Genomic DNA, 22,593 nt, shown 5'->3' on the forward strand with positions numbered 1-22,593 from the left:
TTGCGTGTGTGTGTGTTTGTTTTATTCGCCATTCGGCTGGGTCGCGTTTCTCACACTGTTTGCAAAAACGGTTCATGCCTCTTCCCCCTTCGTAGCGTTTCCGTGCTTTCCCGAGGCAGCAAACTCCTGGCCCAGCTTGGGAAGGGTGTTACGTACATGGGGTTGAAGCTGTCGTTTGAGTGGTTAACCGGCAAAAGAAACAAAGATTAACGGAATGAGCGGAAACCTAACGCAATGCAGAGCGCAATGTAAAGGGGAAAGAAACAAAAGCTCAACAAAAAAAAAACATACAGAAATGAACTTGGTCGTATAAGGGATGAAGAAAAAACGGAAACATTCCTCAGCCCAGGGTTATTAAGCGAAGGATGGTCGAAAAGCTGGCCGGAGGCTATACGTCCTTGTACACGTAAATGTGGCGCGCTTTTTTTGGCGCGGAAGTTGTATGTTGCAAATGAGCACCAGCGTGAAGGGAGAATCCAAAGCAAATATGTTGAGCGCAAAGTGGAATAGAATGGCAAAAACAAAATAAAACTCGTTGCGCGAATTGGAACGTGTATAACTAGAAGAAGAAGAGGGAAAAAACACATCGGAGAACGCTTCCGTACAGTGACGGAAATACAAGGCCTAATGGGCTTGAGGCTTGTTAGTAGGCATCACCATTGGACGGATGTTTCAGCAAACATTGAATTACATGCATTCATTCGGGAAAGTTTTAACGAACCCGTGGGACTCGCACCGGACGTGGTGTGGTTCAAAGCAGCCTCATACAACGTAACCGATTCGAAAGGTTTGATTTATAAACAGGAAAGAATCAATTCAATCCGGTTGAAAAAAAAATCTGGAAAAAATATAAAAGTAAACTATGTTCAACAAGCCTTGTTAAGGGTGTAACGAACATTTTATAATTTGTTACAATTTTAGGTTCGTTTTAAAGGTTATTAATGTGATGTAGTGGCGGATTCGTTTCAGAGAGTCTCTGATTACATTACAAGGTTCTGGGTGGTGTAAATGGAAACTTCGCGTAGCTTCATCACGAGATAGAGAGAGAATATGACCCAGAGACAATCTTCCTTTCTTTTTGTGGCACTAAAGAGGTATTTACCCTTAGTAGCAGGATAGTTAGTCTTTCTTACAAGCGCAAGGATAGGGTTTGATAGGTGTCTTGTCGCGTGAGACTGGCCCCTCTACCACATATACATACTACCAGACAATCAGTATACACAAACAAAGTCTAGTAAAGTCTAATATGCATACCCCAAGAGTTCCTGATGTTTTAGTGCAGTGCTTTTCAACCTTTTTAGCCCCTCGGGTTTTTTTTGATTCCGCATATGTTTATTGTGGCCCACTTATCTTGGTTCAGAGGGAGGTTCGGGACAGGAAGAGCTGTCTTCATAAACATTTAAATTTTTTTTATTCAGGTAGAACGGCCTGGCCGTATTGATTAACATTTAAAATTGAAAATATTTAAAAAGTATAAGACAGAATAAAAATAGTATCGACTATTTAACTTACGTGGATATTCTAGTTACGCGGATTCCTTTGCGTTAACGGCGTAAATCACAATGATACTGTACTAGCCGTATCGAGACATGTTGAAGTCAACGACAGATATACTAATCCAACAAAACCATCATCAACGAGAGGACAAGTTTGTATTGATGGTTTGCTTTATTAAACTAATTTTGTATCTAATTAATTTCAATGGATTCAAAGTATAATAACCCTCAGAGTTCTAAACTTTTTTTCCGGACTGACATGGATTTTAAGTTTGAGCAAATAATACATGAGTGTGATGAGAGTGGCAGGGGTGGTCCGGTGGTGTATGTGTTAAATAGCGCCAGTTCCACACGACAGGACCGGGTATCAAATCCCATTCGGATCGTGTCCCCACGTAGCTAGGACTAACTATTCGGCTAGGTAGTAAAACAAGTCTAGTAACCCAGAAATGGCCGGTGTGAACTTAGTGGTGATGGGTAAATCTTCAATTTTCCCGGAGTCAGAGTAATTCGACTCCGAGACATTCCGGAGTATGCGACGGAGTAACTCCGCCATTATTGATGACCGGGAGGCTGAGGGAGTGGAGAGGTGCTAACTGCGCCCGACCACCAACCGAACTTCAATGCGGAGTTTCAATAGGAGATTCAATAGAGACTCCGGAGTTAACATTGGATGCAGCGCCAGAGTTAACTCCGGAGTATTCGCGCACCAACTACGGAGTAATTCAGAGTCAACTTCGGAGTCAAATCCGAAGTTTCTCCAGAGTTACTTCGGAGTCAGTGTCCGCCGGAGTAAATCCGGATTAATCTGAAGTAATTAGTTCGGAGTATAAGAATTCAGAATTTCATTAATCCACTCCGGAGTTCCCACCACTAGTTAGAGGACGTTAAACCAAAAAACAAGAAGAAAAAGATGAAATTAGCATTAGATTAGCTTTAGCGTCAGCGTTAGCTCCGCAAACGATCGAGATACTACATATTAGTACTGCATATTAGTAATGTGTCAAAACGATCGATTCAACGATCATCAATTTTTCCGCGAACCATTGCTACTTTTGCCATGGATCACAAGTTTTCCGCGGATCGCACGTTGTAGTGCACCGGACCAAGGAAAACTCCATTATGGTATAAAGTATGTAGAGCTTTCAATTAAATATTTTCGTCTTGTTCTTCTGTTCTTCTTCTTTCTTTATACATTTGTTTTAATACAATAGTAATTTTTTACAATTTTCATAAAATACAAGACAGAGTATTTAAGATTTCTAAAACATAGAAATCGGTTTTTTGATTAAAATTGTATTATTCGATTTAAAAATTATTCATAAAATCTTTAATTGCCAAGTGACGATAGCGAATGTTTTGTTTTTGTTTCCATACATTAGCTAATTAATTCTAATCATGCTTGTATTAATTGTTCACCTAAAACCTAATACCAGTCGTATGAGTAGAAATGAAAAAAGGACATTACGTTTAAAAATAACTCAATTTATCATATTCACCATTTACAAATACTAGCAGCAATGAGTAATTGCACGTCATAGTCGCTTTTGATTAGCAGCAACAAGCTTTCGTGGAAGCATTACAGCTTTTTCACATTCAGTTTTTTTCATCGTTACTTCTCCACAGATCAAATACAGGCGTTTGGCAAATTTTCGTAATCTCCTTCATTTATTCTCATTAAGCCAATTGGCACACGGATAAACTGCAAAATGAGGAGTGTGAGGAAACGGAAAGAAAAAGAAAACAACTTTTTAAACCGAAAACGATCAGCTCCGACCGGACGTTGGGCGGCTTAGCTGAGTAATGCCAGCGCATTTCATTTTGATTACGTTGCGAACCATTTTGTTACGGCATTTTCCATACTTGAGCTTCCAGCTTCCGTCGGCCAGGTCGCGGGATCGTGTCGATGAGGCATAATAAAATGTGCTTTCATTGACAGTTCGCTTAGCGGTTTTATGCGCCCGGGTAGCAGCAGCTCATAAATGAAATGTTTGAAAGAGAAATCGAAATTAAAAGCAGACTTTAAGGATTGCTGTGAATTTGTAAGCACAGAAGCCAAGCCGGAGGGAGGCAACTTGGAATGTGTTTTCTCCCGTTTTTTTGTTTTGTTATCCTGTTTAGCCGGATTTAAGTGAAGAAATCCGGCAGAGAAGACAGGAGAGCGTAGCTTGAAATGAAGGATCTGGATGAGGAGGTGCAAAAAAAAAAAGAAATTGAAACCAGACAGGGTGAAGTCGCTCGCCATGAACCATCTGGGTAATGCGATGTTGCTGCTGTGGTGGATAATTTAAATTGAAACGATGCTAAGTGGCTTGCATAAAAGCTGGTCCATTTCAATTTGGTGGATGAGTAATGTATCGTAAAAATTGCACCGGAAGGTGGAGATTTGTGAAAATGTGATGAAGTTGGTTTGAAGTCCAATGCAATGGTCGCTAGGGAACAGAGGAAAATAGATGGTAGTAATAGTTTGTACATGGAAGAAATAATGATTGGTTTATGTCCTAAATTGGAGTAGTATTTTGACAAGCAAACAGGTTATTTTTACTTTGCTAATCTGCTTGCCAATACTACACTGCGGTGCATAGCTTTAAGACCGCTTGTTATTCAAGAAATAAAGGCAAAATTCAAGAAACAGATAAGCTTTACACTTTCTACGCGCAACGGTAATATTTTTTTTATAAAATTATACACGAAATGTTTCTTTTAAAATACAGGAATAATTAAAACTAGAGCTTATGGGGCCAGAATGGGGGAACATATTATTTTGTCTGCTTGTTACGGGTACTAAATCAACTTTATTCATGCATATAACCAAATTGGAACCAAATAAAACATCATTAAAAAATCATTCTAATTAAAGAAATGCAATAAACGTCATTTTTAATCAACATTTCATTTTTTGTAAGTTTCCTCAGACTTTTTAAACAATTATTACAAGATATAGTTATGTCTCAACATCAAGAATACCACCACACAATATAAACGCGTTGCGTAGTACATGACAATGAGTGTCATGTAAGAGCGACGCATCGATGCATGTAAGAGCGTCGCATCGAAGCGGTCGCTCTCTTCTGTTCGAACCATCAGACAATAAAGAAGCTTTGCAAGCCCGAATCATTATTATATATTTACAAGATTTTTTATTTGACATGCTTTAATTTTTTTTTGAATTTTTATATGATCGTAACATACGCATTGAAGGCATCCATTCATCGTTAGTGGCTTTACACTCTTAAGAGATAAATTCGCCATATGCTTTAAATTAGAGTTTATAAAATAATTAAAAATTTGTTTGTTATTCTGTGCAATTTGAAAAATATATTTTTTATCTTATTTCATTATCCCAAAAAAAGTGTCCTTAAATTTATATTGCGTACTGTTAAATAATAAATCTATTTTTTGTAAAGTTTTCTGTTCAATAATTTATCTAATTTCAATAATTTATTTAACTTAAATATTGAAAACAGTTTTCAACAATATAAGTTTTAAAAGAATTAATTTCAATTAAATCAGAACTAGATTATTACATCTACAACTAAACATGTTCATTAGGGTTTGATATAAAGTTAAGTATTGTATTGATTTTTTCGTCTGCGGTAGAGTAATACGTTTCTAAACCTGCCCTCGCTCGTTGCATTCAATTGTGCATTTACAATAACCATTTGGAATTCATAACAATGCACCATCACAACTTGTCGATGGCAAAATTTATGCACACCCAAATTAGCCCTAGGAGAGCACTTTGCCACTGCACAGCGTCCGGAAAACTTTCACTTCGATGCAGCTGTTGATGTAGCCGAAACATAATCATAATACGTTTATTTAAGTACTGCGGATAGAAGAAAAATGACACCGAACGCATGAAAGGAGCATTCTGCCGAAGCCATGGCAGGCAGATTGAGCAGCGAAAGGGCGAAAAGAGAATATTTTTTTCCATCCCCTTGTGCATAGACTTTTCCGATGGAAAACTTTGCTCCCCCCTACCCTCACCATCATCGCCATGATGCCGGATCGTGACCATGGTAGGGACGGTCCCGCCAGTGGGAATAAGCTCTGCGTCTCGGTGATGACATTTTACGGCGCGTTCAGCAATGGCCGACAATGACAACGAGCGTAATGACCGTGGCGTTCAAAGTTAGACTCCCCGCTTCCGGTCGAGACGGTATAGTTCGTATGGCGGCAGGAGGGAAAAGACCGGCCGGCTGATGTTCACCTGACGAACGGGAGCCATGCTTTTATGGCGCACTTTTTCATGCAAAGGGGAGGACAAATTTTGACTTTAAACAAAACCGAAACAAAGGTTTGGTGGTTTCAGCCGGGGAGTAAAAGATGACGCTCGTACTTCTACCATGGGGTGCCGTGGCCGGGGATGGCACAAACTTTAGGGCTCTTAATTTGAATAAATTTAATTTTCATGATTACAAGCCGAAAGCGAGAACGTGCCCTTGCAGGGAAAAAGGGCAGGATGGTTAGATAGGTGGAAGACCCGGCACGAAACGTGGTACAGCTGATTTCGATCCTGTCCGTGACTCAACCACCGAACGTGACCAGGCGCCTCTATTCGGTCACATCGGGGGCCCCATTTACACCTTCTCGTTTTTACGAACAGGAAGCCGTTGTTACTATGGACCGGCATGCGAAGTTTTGGCCTGGTAGAGAGCTTCGGACAAGCAACCGAAAAATGCTGCCACTCTTGAACGTGGGTGGTTTGGGCAAATTGGTCCTTAAATCGTGCGCTGGCCGTCTGCCAACGAATGAGTTGAACCGTGCTGTATGGACCGAGGTCGGTTCAGTTGATTGAAATAAACGTTTCGTGGCGAAGGCTTTACAAGACGTACAGTAGACTCAACCGAACGGGTCGGAACAGACCGGAATGAGTGATCTGGGATTAAAGCGGATCACATCAGTGAAATAAAAACTCTTGCACACTTACACAGACGTCACAGGGTCTTACCGACTATACCGGCAAGTCATGCATTTTTTACGCCTACAAACACCTTATTTCAGACACGTTTTGTAGCGAAAGAAAACATAAAAGAAAGCATCAAGAAATAGCTTTGAAGGCATGAAAAATTAGGAGCGAGTAAAAGTAAAAATGTCAATAAAGTAATCGCGTCTTTACCGAACCATCGTCCATCACAGACCGTGCGCCGGCCGCGTATCCATCCGATTCAAAGAGATTTTGGTCAGAAATTATCATTTTTTATGTGTAACGAGAATGTTGTTTCCAACTTAATATACCTAGCATAACAGAGAATGATGAAAAATGCTGTAAGAAGCGAAGTTTCTTTGTATCTTGTTCGACTTTCGCTTACTGATTTAGCAATTTGTCATCATTATTAACGATGAGTTAGTTGTAATTTCTTTTTGTGTTGAGTGTGGCGAGTAAGCAAAAGTTTTTTTAAAATATTCTGCCTTCTTAATCTTTTAAGATCATCATTGTGAAAACATGTTTTCCTGCATCAGAGCGGGGAAATATTAATATTTATGAAAAATATTATTTCCATTGCCAAACGAATATAAATATTTTTTTCTTGCGGTCTCACCTTTGTGAACTGAATTTCACCTTACATACAAACAGTAATGAACAAATAGTAAATAAATTAACGTTTCGGTTTCGATGAATTAAAACATAAATTGTAACTGTTTACAGGGAAAAGTAAACCTCGATTTTTATTTGTATGAATTGCTTTTGATAATAATTCATATCCGATAGCAACATATTAATAAACCAACGTTTGATGCATCACAAGATCAGAGAATTTTTAATTGCTGCTTCATGAATGGAATCGATTAAGTCTGGTACATTTTATGATTTTTATTCTTTGTTAACGACGAGAGAAACAATTTCTATGTAATTCTTACATCATTCCAAAATGCCGAAAAGGCTGTAAAAATTACGTGTTTAAATGTTATTAAAAACGCACACGCATACAGAATCTGCAAAATATCAGAACAAAAGTTAACCATTTCTCTAACAATGATCATATCCAATTCTGAGAAACAACAGAAACAATTTTTCCCACTTGCGTAAACTCGATTAACGCGTAGCTTGTTGCGTTGCTGTACAACATTTTCATTCGTTATCGTATGAAAGTCAACATGTAGCAGGGATTTTTTCCCGTTATTTTTGGCTGGTTTATAAACCGTCGTTTTTTTATTTCCTTCCTTTTGACGCTACCATACATTAATTCCATTTACAATTTATTTTTGGCAACACGAAGCGAAACGATAGAGCAGCGGCCTAGCAGCAGCAGCAGACGAGAGCAAATAAACGCATTTTTCATAATGATGCTCATTGTTTCGACGAGCGGAGACACTTTGTTTCTTGGGAAGTACTAGCAGGGGTTCTTTAATTGAGTTTCCGTTAATTATCCAAATTTGGTTAATCATTCCCACCGAACAACGTGGGCGTACGGTTTGGTTTTTAAATTCATAGCGAGCAGAAAAAGAAGCAATTCACCACGGTATTGTGAGCGGGCGCTTGCATGAAAATAGAGAAAAGCAATGGTAAATTAAATAAGCAATGGCAACATTTTCAAAACGTGTCTAGGTTGAAGTGGGTTGCCTGCGTAACGTAAGCGTCATAATTGCGGGATGTCGTTGATGTAGGTTCACGAAGGATTTATAACACAATTTAGGAACACTGGAATGAATCGTCAGTTTTCAGGGCGCCGAGTTTTGATTTCGAATCAGTTGTGTCATTAAACAGCTGGTAGTAAGATGTGTAATTATCGTATTTATGATTAATGAAGTGAGGTTTTGTCGAAGCAAGTAGATGGTACATTAAATTCATGCATATTGTATGATTTTTGCTTTTGGTTGGTGTAGAGGTTGAGTTAGACATTTATTTCTGTTTACAAAAAACGTTGGTTGGACTTACGAAAAGGGTTCACAGATGGTGACATCATTTAAAGTTTATTCACTTAAAGCTCGATTCAGACGAAGGGTACAGGCAGCAAAGAAAGTGATTGGTGAATTTCATTTGACGTATATTGGAAGGTTGAAAAAGAATTGGAAATCTTCTTGGAATAGTACTTGAAAAATTAAGATTTTTTTTTGAAATCATGAAAGATTCAGTCTTGTTATGCGGTTGTTAGGCGAAAAGGATGAACTTATAGACTTTTAGAGACTACTGTGTGGGGGTTTCCGTTCGACCAGTGTGGACTGACTTTCTGGCTATGTGATAAAAAACGCTTGTTGATGGCAACGGTACAATTAAACGATTTTCAGCGATACTTCGCGTTTCCGCGTAAGGATGATTTCTGCTTCGGATCGCGGATATCGACCGAGTGATCGCCAGCCGAATACAATGAGTGCCGCGAGAATAAAAAGCCCCTGAAACGGACAAAAGAACCCTTTCCTAGCGAGAAATAGAAGTGAAACAAAGGTTTTTTTTACCGCACCTAAGAAACAAAAGTAGTCCAAAGAAGTTGCATAGTGAGTTTGGTGATTGCTGGACGCAACAAGTCCAGTAAGCCAGAATTATCCGATATGGTCTTGAGCCAATATGAAGAAAAACCTGTGAAGTGTTACCAGTTCTTCAAAAGCCTGAGGATACATTTTTGCTGCGGGAAGCTATTGTGAGAAATAATTTGAACTACGAAATTAATATATTAGTTTGTTAGAGATACGTGGTCTTATTCACGTAAACTGTTGCTTTAAAATACTATATTTTCCATTTATTCTCATTAATTACTAAGACTGAATGAAATACGGAAACTTAATTAAACTTAATTTTGCAACGATTCTACCAGCTAATAACCATCTATTGTACGCTTACGATGCGATACTGTTGCGTGCGATTTGATGTTCTGCTGATCGCGCTATTCTTCAGGATTCGCTCAAGCTTTTGAACTTTTGGTGTACTCGAAATGCTTTGACACTCAGTCCTATGAAATGCAGCGTCATAACGTTCAGCTAGGTGGAAGATCCGTTAACTTTCGCTAACAAACTCGATGGCCTCACATTCGAACGTACGCAGTGCGTCAAGGATCTTGGTGTTCTGCTTAACTCGAAACTATCCTTCAAGGATCAGCTTGAACACGCTTTCGTTAGTGGAAATCGTTGGTTTGGTCACCCGCGAGCTAAACTCTGCATTGTTCGCTCGTTCGGTTGGTCTAAGAGTAAGCCAATGGTAAGGTTTGGTAGCCTAATGCAGCCTGGCCATTCGCATGATTAGAGTCCATCCAGCGCAAGTTTTCGCGCTTGGCTCTGAGTTTCTGGGATCGCTGACTGGATTATCGGACATTGCTGACTGGATTATTGGAGCTAGCCTTTACGTGCCTACCCGTGCTCTCCGTGTGCGATGCTTGCTTGCTGTGGAAAATCGACACACTGTTGTGGGATGTTTTTAACCGTTTCTGATTATGTGCCGTATTTTCAACGATGTCTGCGATGCGTTCGAACCAGACATGACCAACACGCTATTTCGGATCTTTAATGTGCTTGTTGAATGTATATCCTAAACGTTGCCGAGTGGGCTTATTGGTCGGTTGAGTAATAAATTATTATTAAAACTTAAATCTGTTTCATTCAACATCAAGTGAGTATAAGTACTGGTTCGTGGATTTAATATTGTTTCTCATGCTTGCTTTGCAAAACTAAATAGACATCTATTACGGTACGTGCCAATTGTGCCAAAAATTTTATATTTTTATATTTCTGATTTGATTAAGTTGAACTTGGTGAAGTACCCGATGAGCCTCAACCGATCGTAGCGGCGCCGGTTTCTGCACTACAGGACTGGGTGTCAAAGCTCATCCAAACCAAACAACCGCACACAGGAATCACTATAAAGCTACAGGTTAATGAAGTCAAGGAATGGCAGGCCAAGACTACAAAATAATTAGAAAAACCCGATTTTATATTCAGATAGAGCGGCCTGGCCGTATTGATAAGAAAAACTAGTTGAGAATAAATAAAAATTAGATGAAGAGAAGATTGAATCGAATATGTATAAATAGTGTAAATGAAATATTATATCAGATAAAATCAAACTTGCATTCAACTATCGTTCCCTTCCCATAATGTTGTCGTGTGTTTAGTTCATTATGGAAAAATTTAGAATTTAAAAATAAACTTCAATGAGGCGTAGCTTTTGATGCGATAAACTACACATTCAAAGTGTTGTTTCGCCTGAGATAAATTTCCCGTAAAGCAGTGCGCATGATAGAACGCATCGTACACTGCGAGAATGATAAGCGGTTCGAATTGGTTGATGAAACGATACAAACAATGGTGATATGTTGTTTGAACGAGCACATAGTACGTGTTTTCCTTCGCAAGACGAGACTAACTAGAGCGGACAAACTTTACCAAAAACCGTCCGTATATGAGAGCATATGCAAACAAGCACGATGTTATCCGTGCGCTTGACGAAATGAGCGTCTGCCAGCAAATGTGTGTTATGCGTCATTCCGTGCTTTTTGGCATGGCAAAGATGTCACCTCTGGCGCTGTGTGTTGTTCTTTCCGCTCGTCCCGCTCGTCGTTGTTTGCCGTTCTGTAAGCAGATTATCATTACATAATTTCGTCCGATCGTGCTATGCGATGGTATTGGTATCTTCAACCAGCACTGATCCTTCGACCAAGTGAAGGATGAACGCACAAACACACGAGCGGTCCGGGAATGCAAGGGTGGGTGGGAACGATTTCGTGAGTAATTGTTGCTCGGCAAACATGATTCTAATTTACTGAAACGATTCAGCTTGAAGTGGAGCGGCAACGCCAAATCCTTTCCCGCCGGTTGTGAAGTGTTAGAGTGTAAATGTGCCAACAAAATCACACGCCGAAAAGCCAAACCGAGCCAAACGGTGGTGTGCCGTTTGGAGGAATGTTGTATCGTTTTTCGTACCGACGCTGCACACGGGTCGTTGGACAAGTTCTCGCTTGAGACAAGGACTTGAGACCGGGATCAGGCACAAATCCGGTGTGCTTTCGTGTACGAGCGTCGCACAGATCTGAATGGCACTATTGGTTCGTGCTTCGAAATCGCCATTCCATTGGTACTGTCCTTCTGTCAAGCTCTTTCGTCGCTCCTGTACCCTTCAGTACGTTCAGCAGCCGCCGTCGTACGGCTTGGGCCATTCCAAATGGCATATAATTAAGTAGAGTAAGCACCGGGCTCTAGTTTGGTAGAGCATTTTCATTACATTTAGCTTAATTGAATGGCTTTCGAAGTCATCCGGTGGAAAGGTAAGCCTCTGCTGGTGTCACTCTGGTCGTGCTCTCTTGCGGTAACAGCCCAAGAGGATGGTCCGTACACGTCTCGTATGGGTTTGGGGTAAGGTGATTGGGAATTGTCATTTAAATTTCCAAGAGAGCGAGAGAGAGAGAGAGAAAGAGGAAGAGAGAAAGAAAGGGATACAAACGAAAGGGCCACACCTCGTGTTGCGTGCTGCGTGTCACTGTATGCAGATGTATACAATTTCGGGGGGGTGATGCTTTTAGCCAACAGTTTTATCCTTTCTGCTGCGTGTCTGTCCGAAATGGGGTCAGCCAGAACTGAAACTGGCCAAAAAGAGTGCATTGCAAATCAAGAGTGCTGGATTGGTTGATAAATCCGGGAACACAAACAACATGTCAGCCATACTGTTTTTAATTGGGTCAAAACCCTTTTGTGAGTGGTTTTTTAGTTTTTTTTTGAAAATTAGTTTTGAGTTGTTATAAAAGTTTAGTAGAAAAAATGAAACCTAAAATTTATTAGAAAAATAGGTTTTCTAAAAATTTAACTAAATTTATGAATCAGTAAATAAATGTAACACAGGTGCTGTAGTAGTTTAATTTGGGACTTCAAAACTATTGGCGTTTATCATGTAAAGATTTGTTTGAATATCCCCTTATCGTCCATACATTACAGCAGATATTGTTATTTTCTAAATACATTTACCTAACTACTTAAGGCCAAATTACTTAGGACGTTTGTTCAGCTAGTCGAATTCTTGGCCACTTGAAACGTATTGCCTGTGACTATAACGACCGCTTTCGTTTATTAGAGTGCTCTTTTCTTCGTTGGTCAGGCCGAGGATGGAGTACTGTAATCAGTAATCTGGTCTCAGACAGCTAGAATTCACATCGATCGGCTCGAACAGATACAGAGGTATTTCACTAGATTTGATTTCCGCACACGCTTTGCTGAACTTTGCTCTGTCCTACTAGACTATCAGGTGTCGCGATTGGGATAGCTGCCTATTTAGTTGATAATTTTAATAGTTGGATAGCATATAGGATATAGTATAGTATAGTATAATATAGTTTCTTAAATTTCTTTCTAAATCTATAGTTTAGTACTCTTAGTTATAAGTTAATTTTTGTAGCAGTTTTGTTGACTATTTAATCAAATAAATAAATTATATAACATCAACCGTTTAATGCCTTGCTACTAAACGAAACTGAAAAGTACGTGGAAACATATAGAAATACTATACTATACTATATACTTAGAGGCAATATAGAAACACAATTTTACATCATATGATAAATGCAAAGGGAGACAAATGAATAATGTGACAAACGGCGTCGGTTCCACACGATACGATCGAAAATACAATACCATTTAACCCAGACATGTCAAACATACGGCCCACGGGCCGGATCCGAGATATTTGAATCCGGCCCGCGAAAGAAAAACGAGAGCATCGATTAATGTCTGGCTTGGGTGAGGTTTAGCTTGGAAAATTGAAAATATATTTGTATATGTTGTGTATGTACTCTTTAACACTTAAGTAACACGCTCTTGAAACATGTTGAAGTAAAAACAACTGTTGAATTTTATTTCCTTCCGACTTCTACCACCACTTTTGACTTATCTTGGCCCGCAAGATAATTTTTGTTTGCAATCCGGCCCACAAACCAACATGAGTTTGACATCACTGATTTAGACCATTTCCCCGTAGCAAGGACTGATTATCCTTGCCGCAAAAATAAAGTAAAAATAAATCCGGAAAATAAAGTCTAATAGGTCAGAAACGGCCGGCATGATTTCCTTAAACTAAGAAAATAAGAGAAAAAGTTAGAAAGAGGAAAAGAGAACGAGAGAGAGGAAACCATAAAAAAGATATAAAAATGAATTGATAAATGAATTGATATGATTGATAAATTAATAAACGGAAAGATAAATTATCAAAAAAAACTTGCTTCAACAATAGTATAACTTTAATGAAAATGAACGTATTATACAAATCAATAATCATATCCTTTGATATAGACTATAATTTTTGTAAAACATAAAAAATTGAGAAAAATATTTAAATTAATTGGGATGCTCTGATCTGATTGGGATGCAATGTGACGTCGAAATGAATTGTTTGCGAGCTAATTGAGATAATATTCGTTGCTTACGACTGTGGCTGTGTAATTTCAAAAGCTTCTCTCGCTACCATAGGATCATCTCATGCTGTAATCATTTAAAACGATCTGTTTCATTACGAATGCACAAAACAATAACCATTTATAATAGTTAGATACACTTCAATAATGTATCGTGCATGATAAACAACGCGATACAGCGATTTAGAATTCTTTATTCTTCACTCTGTTGCTTCGAATTCACTCTTCGCCGGGAACGGGGAACCGCTTAACACCTAAATTTCCATTTTGCAATATTTATGAGACTGGCAAGATAAACACTAAAACCCGTTTAAAACACATTCAAACATCTTAAGATGTTTACTGGAGCGGATGGAGAGAGTGGAGTAAAAAAAAACGAAACACATACATACGGAGCTTTCACCCATTACCGCTGTCGGGTGGTGGATCGGAAAAAAGGGATGACTACGGGTGAAGGTTAAGAACATCCGTGTAAGTAAGTGAAGGTAGCTGTGTGTGTATGTGTGTGCCCGAACGTTAGAACCGTGCCATAAAAACCTTCCGCCAATCCGTCCATGAAATATAGAATCCCATCAAGTGGATTAGCAGGATCTGCACGGAGTCCCTACGTTTATATATTTTTTTTTGCTAAACGAATCGGAAGCACACATACACCCATTTATGTATGTGTGCGTGTGTGTTTGCAACAAAAATTTCCGGGTAAGTAGTAACGGTAGGTATAACTAGGTAAGGTAAGTGTATTTCACCAGACCACCATTGTGAGAGTATATTTATGGCGTATGAGATCAAAACAAATAAACTCACCCCAGGTGGTGACCATGTCGGCGGTGGTGGTGGTGCTAGTAAAAGAAGGGGAAGGTTTATGCTGACTTCTAAATTTGATGCCTTTTTGGTTTTTCCTGTTGGTTTGAACTGTTTGTGTGTGGGTAGGTATGGATCGTACCACATCGTCGTGGGCAGTAGAGAGTGTTTTAAAAACATTATGTGGCATTTTCTTGGCACATTTTTGTGTTGCTGAGGATCGAAATATACTTCTCATCACTAGCCAAACTCATCAAATCGAATCATACGAGTTGAATCGTTTATTTTCAATTTTTTTTCAATTTTTGCTATCAAAACATTTCCACATTTGTTTGAATTTTGATGACTAGTGAGAAAAATGCATTGAGTGTGGTATTTATTTGTGTTTCTTAGGCTTTCCGTATTGCTTTGTGTTTCGAACAACAAGGATGATTGAAAAAGAAAAACAGCTTGGTGAAGTTATATTCGTGCTGTGCATTTATCTCACATCGCTTATCATTGATAAAATGGAATGTTTGCAAAATACGCCCTTTCAAGAAGGACCATAATTGAATGAAAATGTGTTGAAAGGTTCGAAATGCTTTTAGAATGTTGTATGCAATGAACTGGAACAAATAAAGATAAGTAGAAGCGCATTGACGAGGGAGAGAGTTTGTTCTATGTTTGTGGTTTGTGGTTGGCGACAAGCATTCTCCACAATAGCATTCTTCTTGTGTTGGAGTTCGTAGCATGTGTCGATATTCAGTATTTTATGTTATAGTAAATATAGTATTTAAATTTAGATACACACCACTTTGGTCAATAAGTTTTCGGTTAAGTGAATAAAAAAGCTTCATTTTATCTTTTTTATTTGATGGTATTTCGCCTCATCAAAGTACTTTTTCAGAATTCTATCCAATGCTTTTTTCATGTTTGATTAGTTTTTGTCGATTTGAAAGACCTTCTACTAACCACACAAAGTTCGTGTTTTGGATTCAGACATTTCACTGAGAAATCAACTCCAAAATTATCGAAATCAGATACAAAAGTTTTAGTAAACTTGGTTCAAAATTATAAAAATAATATTTTTTGACATCTTTTTTTTTTTTTTTTTTTTTTTTTTTTTTTTTTTGTTAACGGGGAGGGAACCTTCAAAAGGTACCCACCTCGAAGGGCGGCTTGCGGCTACAAACCAATCCCTCCGAGATGGGTTATGTGGGATTCATCGTGACGCTGGGCCCGAGAAGCGGACCCGGCAGCCGATGGGACCCTAACTAAACCACTCCTCGACCTGATCCGAACCCTGCCGATGCGCTTGATGTGCGTAGTACTCCATGCAGGAACGTTTGTGCGATGCACCCATCCTGTTGACGCGCTGCTGCTTTCCAATGCTGCTACTGCGTCATCCGTCCTAGTTGTCTCAGCTGCTGCTGCTGCTTCGTGCCTTCCTTCCGCTGCTGCTGCTTAATTCCGCCCGTCCGTAGCCGCTACTTCCGGTGGGGTCTAGCTCCTGCTGCTGCTCTGGTTACTCGTTGCTGCTGCTGCTGCTTCCGTTGTCGTCATCCTTTGGTGCGGTTACGGCGGTAGCTGTTGCTGTCCCGTTTGTTCCGTGTTCCGCCGGCGTTGTTGTCGTCTCCGTCTGGCCGTAGGTGGACTTTCCTTATTCCATCTCACTTGGAGGTTTCTGAAGATGGTCCTTGCGGCGGTCCGGACTGCTTCCCATGTGTTGCTGTTGGCACACATTTCCGCTGCAAGATTTTCTATCGTCAAGCGGGTGTGGCTCTGCTGCTGCATCTCGTGTTGGGTTCGAGCAAACCGTGGACAGTGGAACATTACGTGGTCGACATCTTCCACTTGGTGTTCACACACCGGGCAGTTTGGCGAGCCGTCGAGGATGCCTTTTTCGACGAAGTAGCTCCGGAGAAACCCATGCCCTGTAAAGAGTTGAGAGAGATAGAAATCAATTTCTCCGTGCTTACGATTTACCCAGGACATAATGTCCGGGATAATTCTCCTCGTCTTCATCCCCGGCGATCTCGGCTGCCCCGCTCCGGCTGTCCATTGTTGTTGCCAGCGTCCCATGGTCTCTTCCCTTTGCCGCTTATATTTTTTGACATCTTCAAGGTGTCACTTACCTGACAAATTTTTTTATTTTCGAACAATTTATCACATTTTCACAGTCACAGTCGATTTTGAACGACTCTTTGGTACTACTTTGAAGTCATCAGTATGCTAAGCCATCTGGTTTTTACCATCTACATTTTTTGGATATTCGGATAAATATTGGAATATCTTGAATCCCTCAACCTTTTGCTCCCTCAAATTCATCGCAACACAATGCCTTTAGATTTAAACTCAAAACCCAATCTGCACCATTTCAGATGCAATTGAACGTCATTGTGCCATGTTATGACGTATGCGGTTCTGTGGATCATGAACTCTAGCGAATCTAGGTTAGATGGCACACATTCGATATGGTCCAGTATTGTCGAGAGCAGAAGAGCATCGTCGCAGTTTAGCTAATCGATCGTGCAAACACCGAAACACCTCCCGGTGTGTTTTCACTCTCCGTTTGGACGCGTGAAAAAAGAAAGTCCATCGGTCAGCACCACGCCAAGTCATGCGTACGCCGGCAACCGTATTCTACCGGCGTCCCTATTCAACCCGAGCACTCAAATACCAGAGCAGATTGAACATCTTCATATGTTCGAAAAAAAAGAAGAACCGACAGACAGCTTGCGTTCGTATGTCATGACCAACAGCAACTGACCCGAACGTACACACGTTTGACACGCACCGGGAAAGGGAATTATCACCTTTTTTACCGGAGCGGAACGATTAGCTAGACAAAGTCCGTGCAACATTGTGTCGCCGTAGTCTTACGATCGTTCTGGATCGGCATAGGTGGTTACGTTACGGCCTAGCAGCGCTAAGCTGTCGCATAAGTTTTGTTTCGTTTTTGCTACCACAAACTGCACATTTAATTAATCTCGCAGTGCGATGAATTGGTGTGGGGTGATTTTATGTTTTGGTGTATTGGGCGTTTGTGGCAGCGCTGCACATCAGCAACCGAATGCAACGTTAATCGAAGGCGAAAATTTCCCGGAAGTATCGCACACGCCACAGCGTAGTGGAAGATGTGAGTTATTGAGCGCGTGCTAAGGTGATGAAAAGTGGTTGCGTTGTGACACAAATCAGTGTCAAAAAGAGAAAAAAAAATGGCAAAAATAATGTGTGGCAAAAATGGGGGAAAAAATTGGCAACTGCGGCTGAATCGTTGTGTGCTACTTTTTAATTTATCGGATAGGTGTGAGTTTTGCCTCGAAACAAGAGCATGGTTGCAGTGGAAAATGTTAACATACCTATAAAATAGATCACTGAAACGAAAATCAATTTGCATCATTTTTTCATTGTCAAAGAGAATAGTGAAATCAAGTTAGTTAGGTTCAGTGTATCACGTTTCTGCGTTTTAAATACTTAGGTTTGTGTTCATGATTTTAGTGTTCGATACGTTAGGTTTGCTTGTACATCAAAACACTGATTTCTCATCAAACTGATTTTTTTTCCTTCCAGAATTCCCTTCATTATCCTTTAAATTTGTCTCAAAATCGTTCAGCAACGATCCTTGAATTCGTGAAAAATTGTTTAATAGAGCATAAAAGAAGAAGTTAAAGTTAAGTTGAAATAATATAATTTTTATAAATTCATTTATTTATGATTAATTATTACGGCATTTTGTCAGCCTCAAAAAACTGAAATGTACAATAAACACAAGGCATTTCCTCCTAAATTAATTTATAATTTGGCCGTCATGTAAATAGAATCAGGTTGATGTCTCTCTAAATTTTGATACACAAATGATTGTTTAGTGTAAACTATTTTAAAAATATTTGTGTTACATCTAATAAGAACAGTACTTAAAAAATCCCTATTGCTTCCTGTTGTTTGTGAAGAGAAAACAAATAGACAAAACATAAAAAGCTAGTAGTAGTTAACGAAATATTTTGTCTAAATTTTTGAAAACACTAAATATAATTATGCTAACGTAGTAATAATAGTTTTTTTTATGGAAATGTGTTTTTACATGGATTGTTTTCCTAGCGTATCGTAATCTGTCACACTGAAGCACGTGTCGTAATAGTTCACTCTAGCTTACTAAGCGTACCACAAAAACTGAAACGAAAAATTCATCTTTTTTTTTATTCATAACTTTTACCCATCAACGTGCAAATGCAATGTTCGTTTCATTGAAACAACCCACTTTATCATAAAAGTCCGGCGGGACAAAGTTATTTTACGGTGCTGCAGATAAGAGTTGAAATATTTCACGAAATAGAATGCACAAAAATTCGACGATAGTGCCAGCGCACAACGAAATGCCACGTGTGGCGTTTTGCATCGACCGGTTAGAATGTGAAAAATTGACTAATTCTTTGGTTTGTGGTTTGTGTATATCCTTGGCCTCTTTTTTTTGGTTTGCATACAGTTTTTCCCTTCTACACGATTGGCCGTATTGCAAACGTTCCGTGTACGTCACCTTCGGGCCTTTCCGGTACTTGTTTGATTGCGGGCGAATGCAAAGACAACGGTGGTTTGGCGTCTGGTTCGTGCAGTACCCGTACCAACCAGGCCGTATGCTGTGTGTGTGAGTATGACAATGTGGACCATGTGGGGATAGTTATTTCGGATTATCGTTTGATGGGGTAATATTTTTTTTCGAACCAAATGGGATAATTCTTTTTGCAGATACAAAATCCTGTGGGGGATCAACAAACCTTAACAGTACGTACTTTACAAACAATGGCTACCCGGGACCATACAATGGAGGTGGAACGTAAGGAATCTTCTGAATGTTGTCAAGATAAAGCTTAGAATGAGGGTTTCGGATTAATGAAAAAATATCGTGAATATTTTCTATTTTAGTTGCGCCTTCACAATCACACCTTCCAGTGGGATCTGTCAGTTGCGTATCGACTTCCGTTCACTGACACTAGAGCAACCGACCGGTGATGGGTCGTGCAATACCGATCGTTTAACGATCGTCGGTGCAAGTCCCTCGGTTGTACCGATTTGTGGTGAAAACACAGGCCAACATCTGTACGTAAACTTTGTTGGAAGTGGTCCTATTTCGCTGCGAATCGCCACCAACGGGGACGTCTCGTTCAATCGGCTCTGGAACATAGAATTGTCACAGATTGCGTGTGCCAGTGCGGAACGTGCGCCGGCTGGATGTTTACAGTATTACACGGAAACGACCGGTGAGATCAGCAGCCTTAACTATGGACTCGGGGAAAATCCGGCGTTGAATACGGTCAGTGCACGAGGAAGTCGGCAGCTGGCCAACACGAACTACGGCATTTGTATACGTACTGCAGCGGCACGATGCTCCATCACATACTCGCTGGTAAGATAAAACTTGCTTTACGTGGGAAGAATTGCCCCTTTTCGGGACCTCGGTTGAGAAATTATGATTTACTTACCATTGCCAGCCTCCAAACGATCGGTACGCCTTTACGCTGTCCGGTGATGCCATTGCCGTCGATCCGGCCCTGCTGGGTATGGCTATGTTGAGCATGTCCGGTGCAGCCTGCCAGACAGATTTCGTTGTCATACCGAATCCGAGCGGTTTAACTACGGATCGTTTCTGTGGTCTTGGGTTTCCCGGTGTGACGAGTAAGTATTGATGTGGGAGCCATAATTCATCGTATCCAAACGTTGAATGTTTTAGTTCGAACTTCTTCCACAGCTAGTGCACGTCCATTCGTCGTGTATACGGTGACCAATGGCAACGAAACACCGGACGTGGCAAATCGAGGCTTTCGATTGCTTTACTCCCAGAATGCTTGTGCTGCAGTGTAACGAAAAGTGTGCTAAATGGATGATGACCATGTAATACGGTTGATTGGAAAATTAAAGCATGAATGCAAACTGTGCTATGTTGACTGATGGCAAAGAATATTGTTTTGTAGATAGTTATTAGATTAATTATTAATTATTAACTTATTGCAGAGAAAAAGAAAGCTGCACATTCCGTTGATACTGAAATAAAACATAAGCTTTGGTTTAATAAAGGAAACAAAACAATTCGGAACAAATAAATTGTGTTCCTACTAGACTAGATACTAGACTTTTTTTTTATCGCGCAGCCGGATAGTCAGTCCTTGCTACGCGGGGACAGTCCATATGGGATTTGATACCCGGTCCCTTACGTGTGGACCGGCGTCTTTTATCACATACACCCGCGGGCCTCCCCGAATATTCAACAAATAATCGGCTTAAATTAAAAAAAATGTTTTAAAACTCTTTTTTTTTAAAACACTACAAAAATTGGAAGAAAATTAAATAAAAAATGTCTGAAATGTTTTGATCTTGAAAAATTTTATAGATTTTTTCTTATTTCCAGTTTCAACAACAAAAACACAAGAAAATGTATGTTATAAGTAGGTAAAGGACGAAAGAAATATGTCACTATGGTTTTGGGTTGAACCATCTTTACGTATTTTCCTGATTATTTTCTAGGTGTTGTTTAAAAATGTTTAAAAATGTTTGTTTTATTTTTTTCTAGATGTTTTTAAAGTTTAGTTTGAGTTTTATAGTTGTACAACTATTACCATTTAGCTGAGAATTTTAAAAATTCTGGTTTTGTTTTTTTTTGCATTTTTTACAAAATTTTCTTCGTATATCTACGACCGCCTACCCGGGTAAACCGTACTATTTGCATGGGATTTTTCAGTTTTCGGAGTCTAAATCATGTATAAAGCATATATATCTAGTTTTTCGGGGTTAATTGTAGCCAATTAATCATCTTTAATCATATTTAATCTTTGTGTATTATTTTCGCAACCCTGCGTTATTAAAAAAAAACAATAAATCCTTTTTTATTATTAAGAGCTTTCCACGTAAGCTATTCTAAACTTCAAATGTCAAATGTTAGGCGGTCATAGATATACGGAGAAAAATGTGTAAAAATGCAAAAAAATACAAAAGAAGAATTTTTAAAATTATCAGCTAAATAATATTAGTTGGACAATTAAAAAACCCATCTTTCTTGAAAGTTTCATGCAAATACAACGAGTAGATCAAAAGATATACGCTTTAGAATCCGAAAAAAATGAAAACCTCATAAAATCGTATGGCCTACCCGGGTAAGCGGTCGTAGATGTAAGGGGTATCAATCGAAAAAAATATTTAAAAAATGGTAAAAATAATTTTAATTTTTTTCTTTTTGTACGAAATGGAGAAAAACATGTGTTTCTAGTTAAGTTAAACTTACCCAGGTAGGCGGTCATTGACAATAGGGTTAAAATACCATGACATTAATGTACATTAATAATCCTTTCATTGAAAAGTTCACACCATGCACCGATTCGAGGAGCCGAAATCCTGACAAACAAACTTAATGATCAGTGTACATCTGAACTAATTATATGAAAGGGAAGATAATCATTTTGATATTCTATTGATTTTATGATTTGTTTTTAAATGCATACAGCTATCTGATGCATTGTCTGCTGAAAATATCATACATTGATAATTAATTGCAAGGGTATTGACGCCTGGTCGTGGATTTATAATGACCTACACCCAAAAATGATGCCTACCAATATCAACCATTATCCATAACCATAAAGATGCTTCGAAAGCTCTCGATCAATTCCCATCAATTACATCAAATTCATACCAAAATGGTGTTAGGCGTGTGTGATTCGAGCAGGTAAAGACTGTAAATTGATGTTTCATTACAGCCACTATACACCTTCAAAAGCGTGGAGTTTATCGATTTTCTCCCATGCTAAACGCTCGCTGATGTGTGGCTGGGCGTGTCAGAATGGTGATTTGAAAATTCGACCATAATTAAACAGCTACTTCATGAGGCAAACATGTATCACCTGAACGATTGCAATTGATGGTAGCAGTGCTGTGTCATGTGTGTTAGTAGTACTTGCCAACGCTTTAGAAAGCTGATAGCGAGATGGAACTGGGCAGCA

General features: G+C 39.3%; 1 protein-coding gene across 1 annotated transcript; it reads left to right on the forward strand.

The window, feature by feature from the left end:
• Positions 1-17,561: 17,561 nt before the first annotated feature.
• On the forward strand, positions 17,562-20,691 carry LOC125770120 (uncharacterized). Its single transcript, XM_049439430.1, has 6 exons — positions 17,562-17,744; positions 19,092-19,250; positions 19,352-19,439; positions 19,529-20,009; positions 20,095-20,278; positions 20,352-20,691. The coding sequence occupies exons 1-6, from the start codon at positions 17,606-17,608 to the stop codon at positions 20,462-20,464; spliced, it is 1,164 nt and encodes a 387-aa protein (XP_049295387.1). The 5' UTR covers positions 17,562-17,605; the 3' UTR covers positions 20,465-20,691.
• Positions 20,692-22,593: the final 1,902 nt, after the last annotated feature.

Source organism: Anopheles funestus, chromosome 3RL, assembly GCF_943734845.2.
Source record: "Anopheles funestus chromosome 3RL, idAnoFuneDA-416_04, whole genome shotgun sequence".
In the NCBI taxonomy this organism is placed as follows: domain Eukaryota; kingdom Metazoa; phylum Arthropoda; class Insecta; order Diptera; family Culicidae; genus Anopheles; species Anopheles funestus.

Coding starts and splice junctions, on each gene's coding strand:
- LOC125770120 (XM_049439430.1), top strand. CDS start 17,606: ATGAATTGGTGTGGGGTGATTTTATGTTTTGGTGTATTGGGCGTTTGT. Junction 17,745..19,091: donor GCCACAGCGTAGTGGAAGAT/GTGAGTTATTGA, acceptor GTTTGCATACAG/TTTTTCCCTTCTACACGATT. Junction 20,279..20,351: donor TGGGTTTCCCGGTGTGACGA/GTAAGTATTGAT, acceptor CTTCTTCCACAG/CTAGTGCACGTCCATTCGTC.